The sequence below is a fragment of the Pezoporus flaviventris genome, unplaced genomic scaffold (genome assembly GCF_033815535.1).
Source record: "Pezoporus flaviventris isolate CSIRO_AGI_PZ_B2104156 unplaced genomic scaffold, CSIRO_AGI_Pfla_v1 ptg000046l, whole genome shotgun sequence".
In the NCBI taxonomy this organism is placed as follows: Eukaryota; Metazoa; Chordata; class Aves; order Psittaciformes; family Psittacidae; genus Pezoporus; species Pezoporus flaviventris.
The window spans coordinates 1,605,651-1,624,073 of record NW_026892594.1 but is presented as its reverse complement, the minus strand read 5'-3'; the positions used below and the strand labels follow the sequence as shown (position 1 = coordinate 1,624,073).

Below are 18,423 nucleotides of genomic sequence, written 5' to 3'. Positions count from 1 at the left end.
GCACGGCATTTCCTTTTGCTCATTAGAATAAAATGCAGTTCTTCGTAGGAGCAGCCATCCCCTCTCTTCCCATGGATTCAGCTTTCTTTTCCATTTTCCCTGGAGATTTTTAGGTTGAAAGAGTAGTGAGGTCTGAAGTTTGGCAGAAAGACATCAAAACCTGTAAATACTGCCTAGCTATACCAAAAAAAAAGTGCCTTTATTCTGCTTATGTTTGCAAAAAAACTAAGAAGTGCAGCTCTAATGAACTGGGCTCTTAGGAATTTTATGCCTTGCAAAATAAAAAGATCTCTACACAAATCCCTTTAGTTCACAGGATTTTATGTGCATCTCTTGCATAGCCTTTCGCAGCTCGAGCTCTGAGCTGTATCCTATTAACCAGAGGTCTAACGAAGAACAGGAAGAGAAGAAGGAGCCTCCATGCTATTAATAACCTAATTAAACATTTAAAAGTCAGGAAAAATGTCAAGGACAGACAACTGGATTCACATTAGAGTCAGCTGCCTTATTTATTTCAATAGTTCCTAAATATTTATTAATAGAATATGAGGCTTCTAAGCTTTCAGCACAAGGTGATGCTGATGGCAAAATAGAGCTTGCAAGGTTATCCAGAAGAAATCATGTTGAGAGGCCATCTGGGTGTGTGTGGCCACTGGGACAAAGATGAGTACAGAACTTCAGCATGTTGCATCTATTTGGAGTTCATAGCAGAAACGAGTGTGTGATTTGTGAGGCCCTGACAAATGAAGCCATCTGGTGTCCAGTGATAAATGTAGGTTTTCTGTCTTGTACCTTGTATGGGAAGAATGGAAACAATGATAGTTGTTTATGAGTTCTCAAAAGCTTATGTTAGAGTCTAATGAACTAAAGCTTGGGTCATTTTTTCAGCTTGAAGAAGAGAAGGCTCCTGAAGGGGAGACCTGAGAGCAGCTCCAGTGCCTAAAGGGGCTGCAGGAAAGCTGGAGAGGGGCTTGGGACAAGGGCCTGTAGGGCCAGGCCAAGGGGAATGGCTTTAACCTGCCAGAGGGGAGACTGAGATGAGCTCTTAGGCAGAAGCTCTTCCCTGTGAGGGTGCTGAGGCGCTGGCACAGGGTGCCCAGAGAAGCTGTGGCTGCCCCATCCCTGGCAGTGTTCAAGGCCAGGTTGGGCACAGGGGCTTGGAGCAAGCTGCTCTAGTGGAAGGTGTCCCTGCCTGTGGCAGGGGGTTAGGACTGGATGAGCTTTAAGGTCTCTTCCAACACAAACCAGTCTGGGATTTCTTGTGTTAGAGTCTAGAACTAAAGCTTGGGTCATTTCTTGTGTTAGAATCTATGTAAACTAAGAGTAAGTTAGGTTGGTTTGTTTGGGGGTTGTTTTAAACATGCCTATGCATGCTGTCACTGACAGTAAATAAAGTCTGCCTTCACTTAGTGTGCATCAGGATAAACTTGTGTATCCTAGTGATTGCCAGTAGTCCAAAGAAGGCATTACTGTATTGTTCTGCCTTCATATTTTGATTATTTACTCTGTAATCATAAGTGTAAATATAGCCATGATTGCAGAGGGAAATTCTATGTATTTATGTATATATATTCTGTCATTTTATGTGCATATCTATTTTCTACATTTTAATTCGGATACTGACAAGGGTATCCTTTAGCTAGGATCAGCTTTAAAAGGATGCTGGAGCAATTTCTCATGCTGTTGTCTCTTGTTGCTCTTCCAGGTGAGTTGAAGATAAGTTAATCAGAAATAGTTGATTCTTTTTTCCTTGAGCAATGTGGAAAGCTGTAATGTGTCATCTCAAGATGAAGATGCGGCTAATGCATAACAGGCCTATTTGTAATAGGATTCTCAATAACAAAGGGAATTCTGTTCTTCCTCAGGCATGTTGGTTTCTGTCTGTAGAACTTTATCAGCAGTTTGTGTCCTTTCATTTCTTCTTAGAGCTTTAACCAGATTGAGAAGATTACTGGGCTGGGCAGCTTGAAAGCTCTACAGACATTGGACCTCTCTAGCAATAAAATAACTAGTCTAGAAGGCTTGAAGAAACATGATCTACTACAAGTGATCAACTTAGAGGACAACCAGGTAGCATACTTGATTTTAATATATATAAAATATAGCTTTTTCTAAGAATGCATCAATTTTTTTTTCTAAAATCCAATCCCTTTTAAGGCTTAATCAAAGAATCTTAAAATCTGCAAGAAATTAATTAGAAAAGATCATATTTTTCCTTTCGTATTTTACCCCAGTGTTGCTTCACATGTTAGTTGATAGTGTAGTACTCCTTAGGCTTTAGATCTCTGGATGGGTTTATCTTTATGTAGGTATCACTTCTGTAGCATTTAGTGCTCACATACATAAATAACTAAGAGTGTTCTTCTAAGTGGATCAGATAGGGATGAGCGTGCAGCTTTTCCAGCTTGATTATTCTTGAGGCTTTTTACTTGTATCACAGCTTTTCTACTGCCAGGCCTCAGGAAGCTTTCCTGGTATCTCCCAGCCTAATTTTACAACCACAGGTTCTTCTGACCTTCCAGCTGGAAACATCCTATGGGGCAGAATTCATGGACTCTATTATAAAGCAGCTTTCATTATGCAGCAGTATCCACTGGCAGTACAATGATACAGTCAAACTCATTTGGGTTTGAGTTTTGAAACCCAAGCCATATATACGTAATACTACTGATATTGATCCTCCAGCATCCTTGCCTGAAAAGACTGGAAACTGGAGACTTAACTGAAAATTCGTGACTCATTTTAACTTCAAAGCTGGATCTGCTCATGAAAGAAAAAGTCTAAGAAAATAAGACATAAAAACATGAATCAGGGTATTATTTCTATTTTGACTATATTGATAATTTTCTGTCATTTCTTCCATTTGCAAGATACATTTACAGGATGTAATACAAGATTATGAATTGTTTTTTCTCACACTGTATTCAGGTTGACATTTAAAGGTACATCAATTGCACAAGCCAGGAAACTAACTAATAGTATGGTTGCTATTAGCACTAATAACACCACCATTGCCTCATATAGTTTCCACTGTTCTTTAGCATGTAAAGCTATTAATTTTACCTCATCAGAATTTGCCTCTTTTAATGATGTTATTGAAACCCTTTAATGAGTCACCGGTTTTTGAACGTTTCCTTCTAAAGGAAGGAAATTTAAAGAGAATTTAAAGTGAATTTTGATTAATTAACACAGAAAGATCTGAGTTTCTTGAGCTCATACCACCCGGCGTGATCTCAAATGCTTGGTTTATCTGCAAACTAGGTCTCTCTTATACATGTTGAGTGATTTTCCAGATGCTGACAATTGGCATTCTAGGATTTCTTTATGAAATCCACCCAAATGACATTTAACTTGGTCAAAACTGTTTCATGGTGGGCTTCTTGATATCCCTAAATAAATACTGGGTAGGCTATGGTGGAGGTTTGTGTTTTTAGACTGAGTATAGGGATAGAATCTGGAGTCTTCTAAGTTCAGGCTTTCAGCAGTGGAGGGAGAATAGGTATCAAGCATTACAAGGCCATTAATCCCAGCCTACCATGGATCCAGTGACCTCTGGAACTGCCTCACCACTAGTGATAAAGTGAGGTTAGGGTATTGGTTTGAGTTAGTTTAGCAGATGCCATCCGTTGCATTGTTCAAGGCCAAGCTGGGCAGAGCCTTGGGTGACATGGTCTAGTGTGAGGTGTCCCTGCCCATGGCAGGGGGTTGGAACTGTATGATCTTAAGGTCCTTTACAACCCAAACCATTCTGTGATGCTATGGCTCAAATGAGGCAACACGAATTCCATTAGATGCACTTAATTGACAACCTTACAACTGTTCCTTCAGCATTTATAGTGCCTCAAGTGAGACTTTGTTTTGGGCACACAAACTCTGATTAATCCCACTTCTAATGCTTGTCTGATGTGCCTGAGTGCAACCAAGCCAGGTTTCCTCTGTGGATAGAGGAGACCTTAAGTGGAAGGCATCATCCTCTGGACACACACAGCCAAGGACAGCTATGAGGATGCTTTTCAATCAAGTGCTGCAACTTGGGTAGGATGAACTTGAGCTGCAGTGAAAAGAAACTCTTCTTAGAAAGATTTTCTTTTGCCAGTCAGCTAAAGCACAAATATAAATGCACAATTGCTTCACTTAAGCACATCAGCCGCATAAAAACTGAATGTGTCAGGGCCTGACATTTGAAAGAACTGCAAAAAATCAGGTGGTTTGAAGTTGCTGTCTGTATTGTGCTGCTCCTCCAACTAACATACAAGTTCTCTGCCTTTTGTGGCTAGAAGTGCCTTCTTGAATGCACTTAACATACATACCTGTTTTGTGAGTATAATGAAGTTGGTTTATGTCCAGATTTTAAAAGCAGGGACTAAAATACCTTTGGGCCCCCTCCCCCATAGTTATCATGGATTCTATTGCTGCTGATTTATGTTCTCTCTCTGTCACTAATTAGATTGCTGAGCTGAGTGAACTTAAGCACCTTGAAGATCTGCCTCTCCTCAGAGTTTTAAATCTGTTAAAGAATCCTGTACAGGTAAGAGGAAGCCAAAAATAAGAATCTGGAACTGCTGGTTTGGATCAGACCAGAACCCCTTTAGCCTCAGCTTCTACATCTGACAAGGGCCAGGTAATTTTAAGGAGTCAGTACAAGAAACCCTGAGTGATGGTTTCCCTGTCATGGGTACCAACCTTCGTCTGGGAACTTTGTCTGAACAAAAGGTGCATGTGAATCATGATGTTTGACACAGTAAATCCATTGACTTGATTACTTCAATTTGTGAATCCATTTATAATTTGTATTCACAGCATTCCATGATTTTAGTTTGGGAAAAGATTCCCTTTTCTTTTGCTTTGAAGGTCTGTATTTAATTGTCCTGGTAAAAGCCCAAAGGAACATAATAGTGTCCCATTTAAATCATGTGCCTCTCGAATCTGTATCATCTTTTCTTCTCTAGGATTTACTTAGTTCTTATTTATGGCTCCCATAGTATTCCTCAATCAAGGAATTAAACATCTATTTTATCAACAACAACAGTTGCAAAATATAGGAAATTCTAACTTTGCCTCTGCATTTATCATTTGTCCTGGGTGATAAAAGGTGATTCCCTCCTGACTCTTGTGATTTCTAAATTTTATGTGAATTTCACAGCGATTTCCAATGTTAGAAAGAAGAAAGATATTAACAGTTTAATTTCTTCTTCCTGTAATTGCCAGTTTTGCTTTGGCTTTCATGTGTTGTGGCACGCAATGACATTACCATGTAAGAAATACCCAAAATAGGCTGCCCCTGGTCCTCTATAATCCAAAAGCCTTTTTCTGTTCAGATGTCCTTCCCCAAAGCAAAGTCTCATCATATTCCTTTCAATTACTCTTTTAATAACTCATACATGCAACAACCATCTTATGACAGCTGTTCTATTGTTTAACAGGACCTTACTGGTTTGGAGCTAGGAACCTTCATGAACTTGTCAGTGTCAGCTTTTTAATTTGACTTTCAATTATTCTTTTTATTGTCTCAGACTTAAAAGCCTGTATGATAACAAATTTATAGTGCAAATTCTTTTTTAAAGTTCCTATAGTATGACTGAGGTTAGAATTATTAACCATAGTTTATTACTGTGTAATATTACTATGTAACATCATAGGGATAGGACAAGGGGTAACGGTTCAAACTTTGGGGAAGTTCAGGTTGGAGATAAGGCAGAAGCTCTTCCCTGTGAGGGTGCTGAGGCGCTGGCACAGGGTGCCCAGAGAAGTGGTGAATGCCCCATCCCTGGCAGTGTTCAAGGCCACGTTGGACAAAGCCTTGGGTGACATGGTCTAGTGTGAGGTGTCCCTGGCCATGGCAGGGGATTGGAACTGAGTAATATTAAGGCCCTTTCCAACCCAAACCATTCTATGATTCTATAATCTCAGCATAGATAACACTTTTAATTCTCCAACAGTCTTTCTTGGTGTTCTAGTGGATGCGGTGGTGAATTTTAAGTTCCCATCTTGACCTTTTGAGCAACATAGTTGGAGACTTTGAACAATTATTTACTCTAGCTGCAGAAGCTAAGCTTGTGGTGGGGTGTGAATTTATGGTGTATTGACATCAGACAAAGAGCTTTTTATGTTGCAATGTATTAAGGCCAATTCAATTTCAACTGATTGAGATGAAATATTAGACTGATGAAGTTAGGTACTTTATGTCAAAGTGGAAACTTTGTCCTTCAGGAGCAAGCAGATTATTGGCTCTCAGTGATTTTCATGTTGCTCAAGCTAACAGAACTGGATCTCAAGAAGATTTCAGTGAAAGAAAAGGTATGTAAATAGTATACCCTTCTGAACTTGTTCTAAATAAAGAATATTAAAAACTATGCATGCAAATGCAGCTTTGTAGCCATGTGGGAGTGACAAACCTCCCATGTTTTAGCCCCCAAGATAAGCTACAAATTCAGACATCTGCTTTTAAATCCAGTGTTCAAGACCAGGTTGGAAGGGGCTTGGAACAACCTGCTCTAACGGAAGGTGTCCCTGCCCATGTCAGGGGTTGGAACTGGATGAGCTTTAAGGTCCTTTCCAACCCAAATCAGTCTGGGATTCTATATATATGGAATTTCTGGCAGTTGGGATATGTCAAAATGCAAGGCTTCTTACCTAAAAACTTAGTTCAGTGAAGAGATTTACTTAGCTGCCATTGTTATTCAGCTAGTGAATCCAAATGGGCAACTACATTCATGAAACACTCTGAAGTGATAACCACTGTGCTATCTCTAGAATACTATTGTTGGGAGTTTTTTTAGTGTCATGTACAGCAAAGTGAACTCTGAAAGTTAAAGTACTGCTTGTATCCCATTCTACGCCATGCAGCTTTCACTGTAAACTCTTCTGCCAAAACCAAACCTTCTGTGGTAATAGAATCCTTTCCTTCTTGTGCAGCTTTTACTGTAATTTGGTTGCTGCATGTAGTATTTGGGCCCAAGCCATGCTAGAATTGTTGGGATCAACAGCTGCCAATTGGGGTTGGATTTCAGGGAAATATCCTCTAAAATTATCCTTCCTGGAAACTCATTGCTCTTAACTTTGACTGCATAAATATTAGAGTTCTTGTTGAATGCCAGGCTCTCTCTGTCTTGAGCACAGAGAAGGGATAATACCAGGGTGTAATTCACCCACTTATCCAGGTGTGGTTTTGAAGTGAACCCCCTGGTTGCCCAACTTGCTGTGCTTGAGCCTCAGTGTGGAATAGTCTTGCAATATGTTCCCTGTGAGGGTGCTGAGGTGCCTGCACAGGGTGCCCAGAGAAGCTGTGGCTGCCCCATCCCTGGCAGTGTTCAAGGCCAGGTTGGACACAGGGGCTTGGAGCAAGCTGCTCTAGTGGAAGGTGTCCCTGCGTGTGGCAGGGGCTTGGAACTGGATGAGCTTTAAGGTCCTTTCCAACCCAAACCATCTTATGATTCTGTATGAACTAGCCTTCTTTGGGGCTTAACCTTAACCAGATGATGTGCAACTAAGGTGCTCCTAGCCATTAATTCAAACCAAACTAAGTCGAGTGAAATGAGCTCCCTTCCTCCACTCCTCCCAAAATAGTGTGGACATTGGGTCCTGAGTACTGAAAACCTGGCTTTAAAGATCCACTTCTGCTGTACCACACTACTGGCTAATACAGCATGGTTCTCATCAGAACTTACAGCGATGTTCTGCAGCAGTGTTGTCTAGTTGATATTTGATGGTTTACCTGAAGTGACTCAGGAGTTCTTAACCTGATTCTGAATGCACAGCATTAATAACACCAAAAAATATGCCACCCATTAATGGTCAGTACCCTCAGTGGAGCTTTCAATAGAATGGATGGAGGGACTGCTTGGAGTTTAAGTGCTCCTCATTCCAGGAAAGCCAGAAATGCATTGTCAAGAGAAAACTGCAGTTTCTTTGTTAATGCCCATTCTGTTCCTCTTCTGACAAAGAAATGAATGACTTCAGTCCCTGTGGATTTTACATTGGCCTCCTCCACCAGCACTAAGAGGATGCAAATTAATGGATAATTAAAACCTAAGCAAAATTACTTTGTATCTTATATGGTATCCTGTTTGCTTTCCAGTAAAATGGTGGCTATATTAAAGATGGTAACCTATATCTGGCTGCCTTCCATCCGTCCATCAAATTGAGCTTAAAACTACTGAAAAGATTGATGTGCTCACAGACAAGCCAAATCCAAAGACTGACCCTCATAAATACAAAGCCACCATTATTCATAGTGGTCTGCTAAGCATATAGGAGCTGGAAACCATAACATCACTGCTCTTCTTTCTTTTGCCCCTGAACAGGTTGCTGCTGTGAATAAATATGATCCTCCTCCAGAAGTAGTTGCTGCTAAAGACCACATGACTCATGTTATGCGTGGCATGATGCAGCCCCAGAAGATCTTTGACAGGTAAGCTTCCTTCCACTTCACATCTGCTCCTGAGGGTGGCACTCATGTAAAGCACAATGTGTTGCACATTCAGAGGGACGTTTTCCTGTCCCTCTCCCACCTCTAAAGGAATCTACTGAAGAGGAGATGATCTATGGTATTCTGTTAGTTAGCAGGCTGGAAATCGGGCAAATCTTACAGAATCATAGAATAGTTAGGGTTGGAAAGGACCTTCAGATCATCCAGTTCCAACCCCCTTGCCATGGGCAGGGACACCTCCCACTAAACCGTGTCACCCAAGGCTCTGTCCAACCTGGCCTTGAACACCACCAGGGATGGAGCATTCGCAACTTCCCTGGGCAACCCATTCCCCAGATCTTATTTGGTTGGAATTGTTTATGGAATGAAATCAGTCATTCACCTCTAAATGCTCAGACAGATTGGCTGCAGCTCCGTTGCTTTTAAACAATCTGTTGAAACAGATGGCCACAAGCACCATCAGTGAAAGATGCAAAATTTCTCTCAATTCCCAAAGGCATTTGAAAAATCTCTAGAGGCAGAAGAGAGCTGTAAAACACAGCTCCTTCCTGCTCTGCTTACTCCTTCTCTTCATACTGTTGGCATCCCATTGTGAACAAAATGACCTTATTTTGTGGCTTTGGAGCACATTTTATATTCATAAGGTGAGATTTTTAAGTTTTTCCTTAGGGAACTCCAGCTACTTCTGTCTTTGGAAGGAGATGATGCTCATTGCCACTTAAGCACAGATGGGAGAGGCAAATCATTGTGCTTTTCCAATGTCGCCACTGGCATGCCAGGTGACTTCCCTCAGTCTCATTTCTCATTGAGAAACTGGAAATGGCCATAATTTGCTGCTCTGCAGGTGTGCTATGATGCTTCCTTGATGAGTGCTTGGAATATGCTCTGATGGAAAATGTTATGAAATATATATGATCTATTCTTATATTTGCTACAGTGGGTACTGAGATCAACTTTCGTGTCCCCACATCCCATTGTAGCACCATTTTGGACATCTGAAATCATAACTGAGTAGCCCTATACACTGAACCTGCTTTCCAGTATCTGAAGGGGCCTACAAGGGTGCTGGAGAGGGACTCTTCATCAGGGACTGTAGCGATGGGACAAGGAGTGATGGGTTCAAAGTGAAACAGGGGAAGTTAAGGTTGCAGATAAGGCAGAAGTTCTTCCCTGTGAGGGTGGTGAGGCGTTGGCACAGGGTGCCCAGAGAAGTGGTGAATTCTCCATCCCTGGCAGTGTTCAAGGCCAGGTTAGACAGGGCCTTGGGCAACAGGGAGTAGTGTGAGGTGTCCCTGTCCATGGCAGGGGGGTGGAACTGGGTGATCTGACGGTCCTTTCCAATCCAAACCGTTCTGTGAGTCTATGAATTAAGATCCATGATTTATTAACTCAGAAACTTATAGGTTTAGAATAACTTTATTTCAAGTCTTATCTTCCCTGGGATTGTTGACAAAAGACTGGAGCTATCCCAGGGGTGGTGACAGCTCTGAGACTTCATAGCAGCCTGTTAAAGAAGCCTCCTAAGATTTATTTACTGCTCTGCAGGGCTGGAGGTTTCTTTAACTGAAAGCACAATAGTTTTACCTAAAGGCATGGATTTCTTCCAGTGCAGACATAGGCTCTGTTTAAATATTTGTTTCCTGTATTGTGTGTGTGTATCTTCTTTGCTGGAAAGCAGCAATTCTGTCTTGTGTCAGAGGTATTGTGTGCACAAACATACCAACAGTGCAGACCAACACTGACAGGGCTGACCAAGATTGTTAATGATGCTTTGAATGCTCGCCCGTGCTCAGCTGGAAAGCAAACGGCAGAGTCATTAGTGAAATCTTCCTAATGAGGATGTGTTCCAGACTTCTACACTCTAAAATGTGTATTGGAACCAGCTTAGTATATAGTTCATTTGCATCTATCATTTTAAATTAACTAATTTGTAGTAATATCTGTATTAAGAAGTGAAAATGAAGCAAAAAGTTACATTCTTGCATAGTCTGCAGTCAGAAAACATTCACATTAAGTTCCTTATGCCATTCCCTGTCTGTGTGTGACTTTTGGTTCTTTAGTTACGCAGCAACACACCACTGAACAGTATGAGGTTTGTCCCCTACTAGACATGCATGTGGCATTTTAAAAGGGAGCTTGATCATAGTTAGAACTGCTAAATGGGGAGCAGAAATGTAGTAACAGGGGGCTTTTCAGTCTACTGGGTGAGTAGAATCATAGAATCATAGAATGGTTTGGGTTGGAAAGGACCTTAAGATCATCCAGTTCCAACCCCCTGCCATGGGCAGGGACACCTCACACTAGACCACGTCACCCAAGGCTCTGTCCAGCCTGGCCTTGAACACTGCCAGGGATGGGGCAGCCACAGCTTCTCTGGGCACCCTGTGCCAGCGCCTCAGCACCCTCACAGGGAAGAACTTCTGCCTTATCTCCAACCTAAACTTCCCCTGTTTCACTTTGAACCCATCACCCCTTGTCCTATCGCTACAGTCCCTGATGAAGAGTCCCTTTCCAGCATCCTTGTAGCCCCCTTCAGACGCTGGAAGCTGCTCTGAGGTCTCCACACAGCTTCTCTTCTCCAGGCTCAACAGCCCCAGTGTTCTCAGCCTGTCTCCGTACAGGATCTGCTCCAGCCCCTGAGCATCCTCCTTGGCCTGCTCTGGACTTGCTCCATGTCCTCCTTGGGTTGAGGACGCCAGAACTGCACACAGTGCTGCCAGTGGGGTCTCGTGAGATGAGACTTGGTATCTGGCTGCTGAGGATCAATTCATTCATGCTCCTCTTTAGCATGCTTCTCTCTAGTAATGAAAGCAATTAACCATTGGAACCATTTACCAAGAATTCCCCACATCTGGAATGTTTTTAATTACACTCTAACAGAACCCCAGGAACCAGGCTTGCAACAAGAACTAACTTGGGGAAACCCTGCAGCCAGTGTGATGAGGCGAGTCTGACTTAGATGATCGCAGTAGTCCCTTCTGGCCTTGATATCTATTAATCTTGCACAGCAGTCTATTGCTGTACTCACCAAAGACAGAGGAAAGGTGCTCATTAAATGAGCCCAGATACTGCTGACAAGTTATAGGCAACCCAAGACTTCTAGTTTCTCTTTTGAGAACCAGTAAGTGGGGATGTAATGCAACAGAGGATTATGGAAATATTCTCCATGTTCTTCTGATGAAATAATAAATCCAAGGAATTTGAGGATGTGAGGAATTTGAGCAATGGAAATTTACTTCAGAGAATTTGAATTCTGAGTGTAAGCATGTCAAGTAATGATATATTGTGTCGTTATTTGACGTAACACTTCATTGCAACAGAACAGATTACAGAGGAGTTCTGCATTTGCAAGCATGTAACAAGCTCTATGCAAGGAGAGGGAATATATTTAAACTATGCTGAAGATAAGGGTTCTGTCTTCGCAGACCTGCCTTGACATCGTTATTCACAAAGGGCATGGCCTTGAGGAAAAGAACCTTTCTGCTACATCTCGATAAAATTTGGATCTCTAGTCAGCGAGAGTGTTTCTTGGAATTCCCATCTTTGAAGTGGTTCATCTATAACAATGCACTTACAACATCCACAGCTGTCACTTTCTGGGATCATGTTGCCTTAAACTGGTCTTTGCATAGAAACCCAGTTTGTGTTGGAAGAGTCCTTAAAGCTCCTCCAGTTCCAACCCCTGCCACGGGCAGGGACACCTTCCACTAGAGCAAGTGGTGGCTCCAAGCCCCTGTGTCCAACCTGGCCTTGAAGACTGCCAGGGATGGGGCAGCCACAGCTTCTCTGGGCACCCTGTGCCAGCGCCTCAGCACCCTCACAGGGAAGAGCTTCTGCCTAAGAGCTCATCTCAGTCTCCCCTCTGGCAGCTTAAAGCCATTCCCCTTGGCCTGTCCCCACAGGCCCTTGTCCAAAGCCCCTCTCCAGCTTTCCTGCAGCCCCTTTAGGCACTGGAGCTGCTCTCAGGTCTCCCCTTCAGGAGCCTTCTCTTCTCCAGGCTGACCCAGCCCAGCTCTCTCAGCCTGGCTCCAGAGCAGAGCTGCTCCAGCCCTCGCAGCATCTCCGTGGCCTCCTCTGCACTCGCTCCGACAGCTCCACGTCCCTCTTGTGCTGCTGCCCCAGAGCTGGATCAGGACTGCAGGGGGGTTCTCCCCAGAGCACAGCAGAGGGGCAGGATCCCCTCCCTGAGCTGCTGCTCACGCTCTGGGGGTGCAGCCCAGCACATGGGGGGTTCTGGGCTCAAGTGCACACTGAAGCAGGGTCATGGGGAGCTTCTCATTGACCAACACCCCCAAGTCCTTCTCCTTGGGGCTGCTCTCACCACATATGTTAAAAGGGAAAAGACAATCTTAACAGCTTAAAAAATCATGACAGGTGGAAGCTATTTTTTGAACTGAACAGAATGTCACAACTGAATACATTCAGATAGGGATTTTTAAGGTCTATTTTTCCCTTCTTCAGTATTTTTCATGTATTGTGCTAACAAACTTGTGCTTATATTGTCTAATATCTTGTAAATGACACTAAACAGCACAGTAAGTAAAAAAAAAATCTTTAAATATCCTAAGGGTTCTGCTACTGTCTTGCTTTAAAATAGCCTAGTGGATGGAACATGAACCAGGATCTGGGTTCATTTCACAGTTTAGTAACAGCTCATATGCACAGAGATTATCCAGTCTCTTTAATTTATTAGGTGTATCTGTTGTGTCTTTTGTGAGGCTGGTACTCCATAGAGAATTAGGAGGCTCAATTTCCTTATTATCTCAGTGCTTCTGAAGCAACAAGTCCCATTATATACCAGTAGTCTGGTAGATAATAGAGGTGGTTTGCTGATACTAAAATAGGAGTAAAGCCATTACTTTGAAATCTCTCTCTTCCATGCTTGTGTTCAATGGTTATCGTTACTTCTTAGTTCCTTAGAAAAGGTAAAAGAAATATGCTGTGGTTTCAGGTATTTGCTTTTACCTGCTTAAATTGCATTAAATGGAAGCTACACATAGGTTGTTTCCATCCGCTTTAAATTTATTTAAACTATTTATTAGTTAAAAATAAATGAGTTTGGAGCTATTTTAACTATTTCTGACATATTATCAAGTGGCTTCATCAGAAGATTTAGCTGAGGGTTAAAAATGGGAGTCCACAGTTGCATTCCATTTTTAGCTGGCTACAGAAATTGCTGGACACTCAAAAGCACACAACTGCTTTTCATTCCAGTATTTACAGCTGGAAGTGGAAATCTGAGGCTCTAACCATCTGCTCAGCGTGGAGAAAATGGAGGGCTTTGTATTTCTGTAGCACTTTGGGTTCTTTTAGTGTGACAGTGTTTGTGTTCAGTGGATCTTAGCGGTTTTCATTGTATTGAATTGTAGAGTCCTTTACAAATCACCTCCTTCATCTGGCAGGGCCCTGGAAGTCAGCAAGATTCCATGCAGGAGCGTGGAAAGGTTGGTAGGATTGAGTCCAGGTTCATGCTAAGCTCATTATCCTCATCATTAAAACAGTACCAGCTCTGCAATAGACTTGGAAAACTCTTAAACATATCCCAGCAACACTGTGACTGCAGAGGGAGCTTTAGAAAAGGCTACAAATCAGAAAAGATTATAGCAGATAGAACATTATTCCTTTGGCAAAAGAGACCCAGGGGTCTTTAATGCAGCATTTTGTGCTATTTTTATGTTTAGAGCATATCAAACTGAGCACACGCTTCTCCTGATTGTTGTCTACATGGCGAACAATGTGAACAGTGTGATAGACAGATGAGATTAGTTGAAATGATGATAAAGCCTCTGTAGAAGCTTTATACAAAGTTGCTAAAGATTTTGTTTGTAGGTAATGTGACAGCTCCTCTATTTTCCTTCCTTGTAGCACTTTACCTTCTCTTGATACTCCCTACCCCATGCTGGTGTTTGCTGGTCCTGTAGCCTGTGGTAAGAGAGAGCTTACTCACAAGATCTGCAGGCAGTTCAACAATTTCTTCAGATTTGGGTAAGTTTGCTCCCTAAGTTGAAACCACCAAGTGATCCAGGCTAGAATTGCTCCTGGTTTGGTGGCTGTTGTTGTTTCTCTTTATAAAGAAGTTAAAGAGAAACAATAAATGTTCATTGCTCTGCATTTTATCTCTTCCCAGGGCTTGATTGCCTGAAGTCACCATGTACTTCTTTAAAAGAAAAGCTATTTAAATGCTTGTGCTCTTTTCAAAGGTGAACAGCAAACAAAGTGTCATTTAGTGCTCCTTTTATTGATCTGTTCCCTCTCTGCTCACTAATGCCCCTCAACCAAAGCATCTGTTTACATACATATGCATTTCTCTTTATTCTTGTACCTGCATATAACGCATTAGCATGCATGTGCTGAGGGCATCCAGAAGCTAAGCAAAGAAGCAAGTGCAGTTGCTGGACCAGTTTGTTATCCTGGGAGTAGTGTTATCAAAGCAAATGGCACCTTTCAGACTTCCCCACCTGCTCGGAGGACAAATTCTCCCTGTCTGAAAGGCCTGATCCTTTTGGGCTCCCTGTGTGTTTAATGGAGAGAACCTATCCTTTCCCAAGGGAGATTCAACCTTTGTGAATCATTTCCCTGAGGCACCTACTTATTTCCAGTGCCCAAGAGACAGGAAGCCTGGCTAAGTTATATCACCACTCCCTGGTACTTAAACTTAGGTGGTGCAAGCTGATACTCTCGTGCATCCATTCCATTCTTCAAGATGCCTGACTTTCATAGGTCTTATAGCACATGCTGTCTCTTTCCAAGAGAGGTTCAGCCTTTGTAAATCATTTCCCTGAGGTATCTACATATTTCCAGTGCACAGGAGGTAGGAAGTCTGGCTGACTTAGATGGCCACTATCTGATGCCTAAAATTAGGTGATGCAAGCTGTTTCTCTTGCCCACCCATTCACAATACCTGACTTTCATCGGTCCTATAGCACATGCTGTTCAGCACCAGTCTATATTCCTATATAGACTGTCTCTCCTCTATTTTCTCTTTTATTACATTGATTTCTCCATTCATTTTCAACTAAACTTTAGCCATAGTTTCACATACATTGCCACAGTAGAACCTGGGTCTCTGTTTGTGCACTCTTAGGTAATGAATGGCAAGAAAGGGACCATGGGCACATACATATATAAGAATGAAACCTCAAGAGTTCTTACCATCACAGCACTATGTTCTGCATGTCAGTGTGATGTCTAGTAGTAGCCTTCTTCTCTAGCACATGATGGTAAAGAGGTCTATACGTATTTCTGTCTGCTCTGTACTCAGATGGTAGCCACTTGCTGGTTTAGGTCCTAAAACTGGCAAGTTGAAAGGACATTGTAAGATTACATGACTGGAAAAAGGACTTTTTACCCTTCTTTAAAGCAACGACAATGTTTTGAATGACTACATTGGAAATGACAAGCTAATTGAAAGCCAATTGAAATTTCCCAAGCGCCGTGCAGGGTTTTTTTAAGAGCATTGTTTTTCTACCATGCATTTTATTTTCTAAAAGCTTTATGCATGAGGGGAAACTAAAAAAAAAAAAGGGGAGAGAGAGAGAGAAGGGAATCTTAACAGAGCAGAAAATTGCAACCATAAAGCAAAAGCTGTGTTTTAATTATTCAGGGGAGATCTCAGCAATTTTCTGGCTTCTACCTTTAGATTTCAAACATTCCACCCATTAAAAATGTATTGCACGCAGGAAACCCTGGCAGCTTGAATGTAAACACGGCCTTGCAGTTCAAAAGGGTTGTAATGTAGAAAAGTGTTTCAGAAAACCCAGTGAAATTGGACCCTCCAACCATCTGGCTGATGCTTAGGAATGACCTTTAAAGCTCGATGCATTCATAATATCTTAAAGAAAATCAGGCCTTTGAAGTGGAGTTTTAGAACCCGTGTGTAGCGCACTGTTCCCATTTGTCATAGCTTGCTGATATAAAAGAAAGTGGCACCCTCTAAATGCTGTGGTGGTGAAGATCTGACAAGCTCTGTTTCATTGACTAAACTCATGTCATGGTTTAACCCCAGCCCCATGCAGCTGCTCACTCACGCTGTCTCCGGTGGGATGAGGGAGAGAACTGGAAGGTAAAAGTGAGGAAACTCGTGGATTGAGATAAAAACAGTTCAATAGGAAAAGCAAAAGCTGTGCACAAGCAAAGCAACCCAAGGAATTCATTCACCACGTAGAAACACAGACTGGTTTGGGTTGGAAGGGACCTTAAAGCTCATCCAGTCCCAACCCCCTGCCATGGACAGAGACACCTTCCACTAGAGCAGCTTGCTCCAAGCCCCTGTGTCCAACCTGGCCTTGAACACTGCCAGCTGCTCTGGGTACCCTGTGCCAGTGCCTCAGCACCTTCAAACCATCGCAGGGGGGTGTTCAGCCATCCCCAGGACAGCAGGGCTGCATAATGCATAATGGGGACTTGGGAAGACAAACACCATCACTCTGAATGTCCCTCCCTTTCTTCCTTCTTCTCCCAGCTTTATATGCCATATGGCGTGGCATATACCTTGGGTCAGTTGGGGTCAGCTGCCCTGGCTGTGTCCCCTCCCAACTCCCTGTGTACCCCCAGCTTCCTCACTGGTGGGCTAGGGCAAGGAGCAGAAAAGGCCTTAGAATCATAGAATCACGGAATCTATTAGTTTGGAAAAGACCTTTAAGCTCATCAAGTCCAACCTTTACCTCAGCACTGCCAAGGCCACCATTAAACCGTGTCACTGAACGTGTCACCTTAACGCTGTGTAAGAAGCACTGCTCGGCAAGAATTAAAACATCCCTGCGTTATCAACACTGATTCCAGCACAAATCCAAACCACAGCCCCACACCAGCTGCTATGAGGAAAATTACCCCAGCCAAAACCAGCACAACTTCTTAATGGTTTATAATGGAGCTTTTGGGTTTTTTTAGGGCTTTTTTAGTGTTTCATCCTGGTAGTAAGCTCACGTACCTGAGGTTTATGCTATTGTCTTTAAGTGGTGGCAGGTAATTACTTTTCCTGCCTTGTACCCTACTTCTCTCCTTCGTTTCAAGGTTGTTTCTTCCCTTTACTATTAGCAGTCTATTTAAAGATTGGTCATTATAATCTCTTTCTTAACCTCAGTTCAGCCTAACTCTTAAGTCTCCTTTCCCGTATTTAGGATTCTACTTTATATCATCCACAAGCTGACATGAGTAGGAAAAAAATGGTTTCATCATTTCTCTATTACAGGGTGCTATGACAGCTTCAGTTCAGGCTACCCTGGGCTGGAAGGGGATTTATAGCCAAAACGTAATGTTAAATTGAAACTTCCTTTTTGTATTTATGGGTTGATCTTTCAAATATGCAGCATTAGTGCTGTGATTTGCACCTCGTATTTCTTCTCTTCTTCAAAATAAACTGATTTGTAGCATTCTCCCTTTCCCCCCTCTCCCCTCCAATTCCAGAGTTGCTTCTATGATTGAAAGCAGGTTATTTCTTTATTATACCATCTATCTTCCAGTCCCTGTCACACTACCAGGGAAGCTTACTTTGGAGAAGAAAACAGACTTGATTACTACTTCGTTACTCAAGAAGAATTTGACAAAATGGTGAACATGGTAAGTACCTGACTAGTATCTTAGCAGGCCCATTTCCTACACCGAGTGACCTCAGCTTTATGACTGCTCTGATTTTGATTTTTATTATATTAGGTTTGTGTGTGCGGGCTTATTCACTCACAGTCATGTAGCTAAAGATTATAGATGGAAACCACAAATCTCTTGTATCGTTGTATACTTATTCTGTCTTGTATGAATGTAGAGAAACCATTAAATGCAGCGAATGGTCAGTAGGAAACTTTGAACAGTACTATAATGTCAAAATAAACTTATTTCCATGTACACATACGTGTGTGCAGGGAAGAAAAACTCCTTAAATAGTTGATACCCTTTTTCCTTGTTATTTCCAAATCTTCCGGCAACCCCACAGCGAAAGCAGGCTTTGAAAGCTTAGCACATTCACCCTGAAGGCATTGTGTTTCTCTCTGAAGGCAATG

The 18,423-nt window shown here is 42.3% G+C and overlaps 1 protein-coding gene across 5 annotated transcripts in view; it reads left to right on the top strand.

Annotated features, from left to right (window-relative positions):
* Positions 1-18,423, top strand: part of LRGUK (leucine rich repeats and guanylate kinase domain containing) — a 54,762-nt gene that overhangs the window by 9,844 nt on the left and 26,495 nt on the right. For all 5 annotated transcript variants that reach the window (XR_009745997.1, XM_061467961.1, XM_061467965.1 and 2 more), the window contains exons 7-12: positions 1,927-2,070; positions 4,448-4,528; positions 6,211-6,297; positions 8,304-8,410; positions 14,294-14,413; positions 17,890-17,986. Coding sequence is in view for 4 of the 5 variants with exons in the window: in XM_061467961.1 (XP_061323945.1) it covers positions 1,927-2,070; positions 4,448-4,528; positions 6,211-6,297; positions 8,304-8,410; positions 14,294-14,413; positions 17,890-17,986 (636 nt within the window). In the remaining variant the exon portion in view is untranslated. The remainder of the gene's footprint in view (positions 1-1,926; positions 2,071-4,447; positions 4,529-6,210; positions 6,298-8,303; positions 8,411-14,293; positions 14,414-17,889; positions 17,987-18,423) is intronic.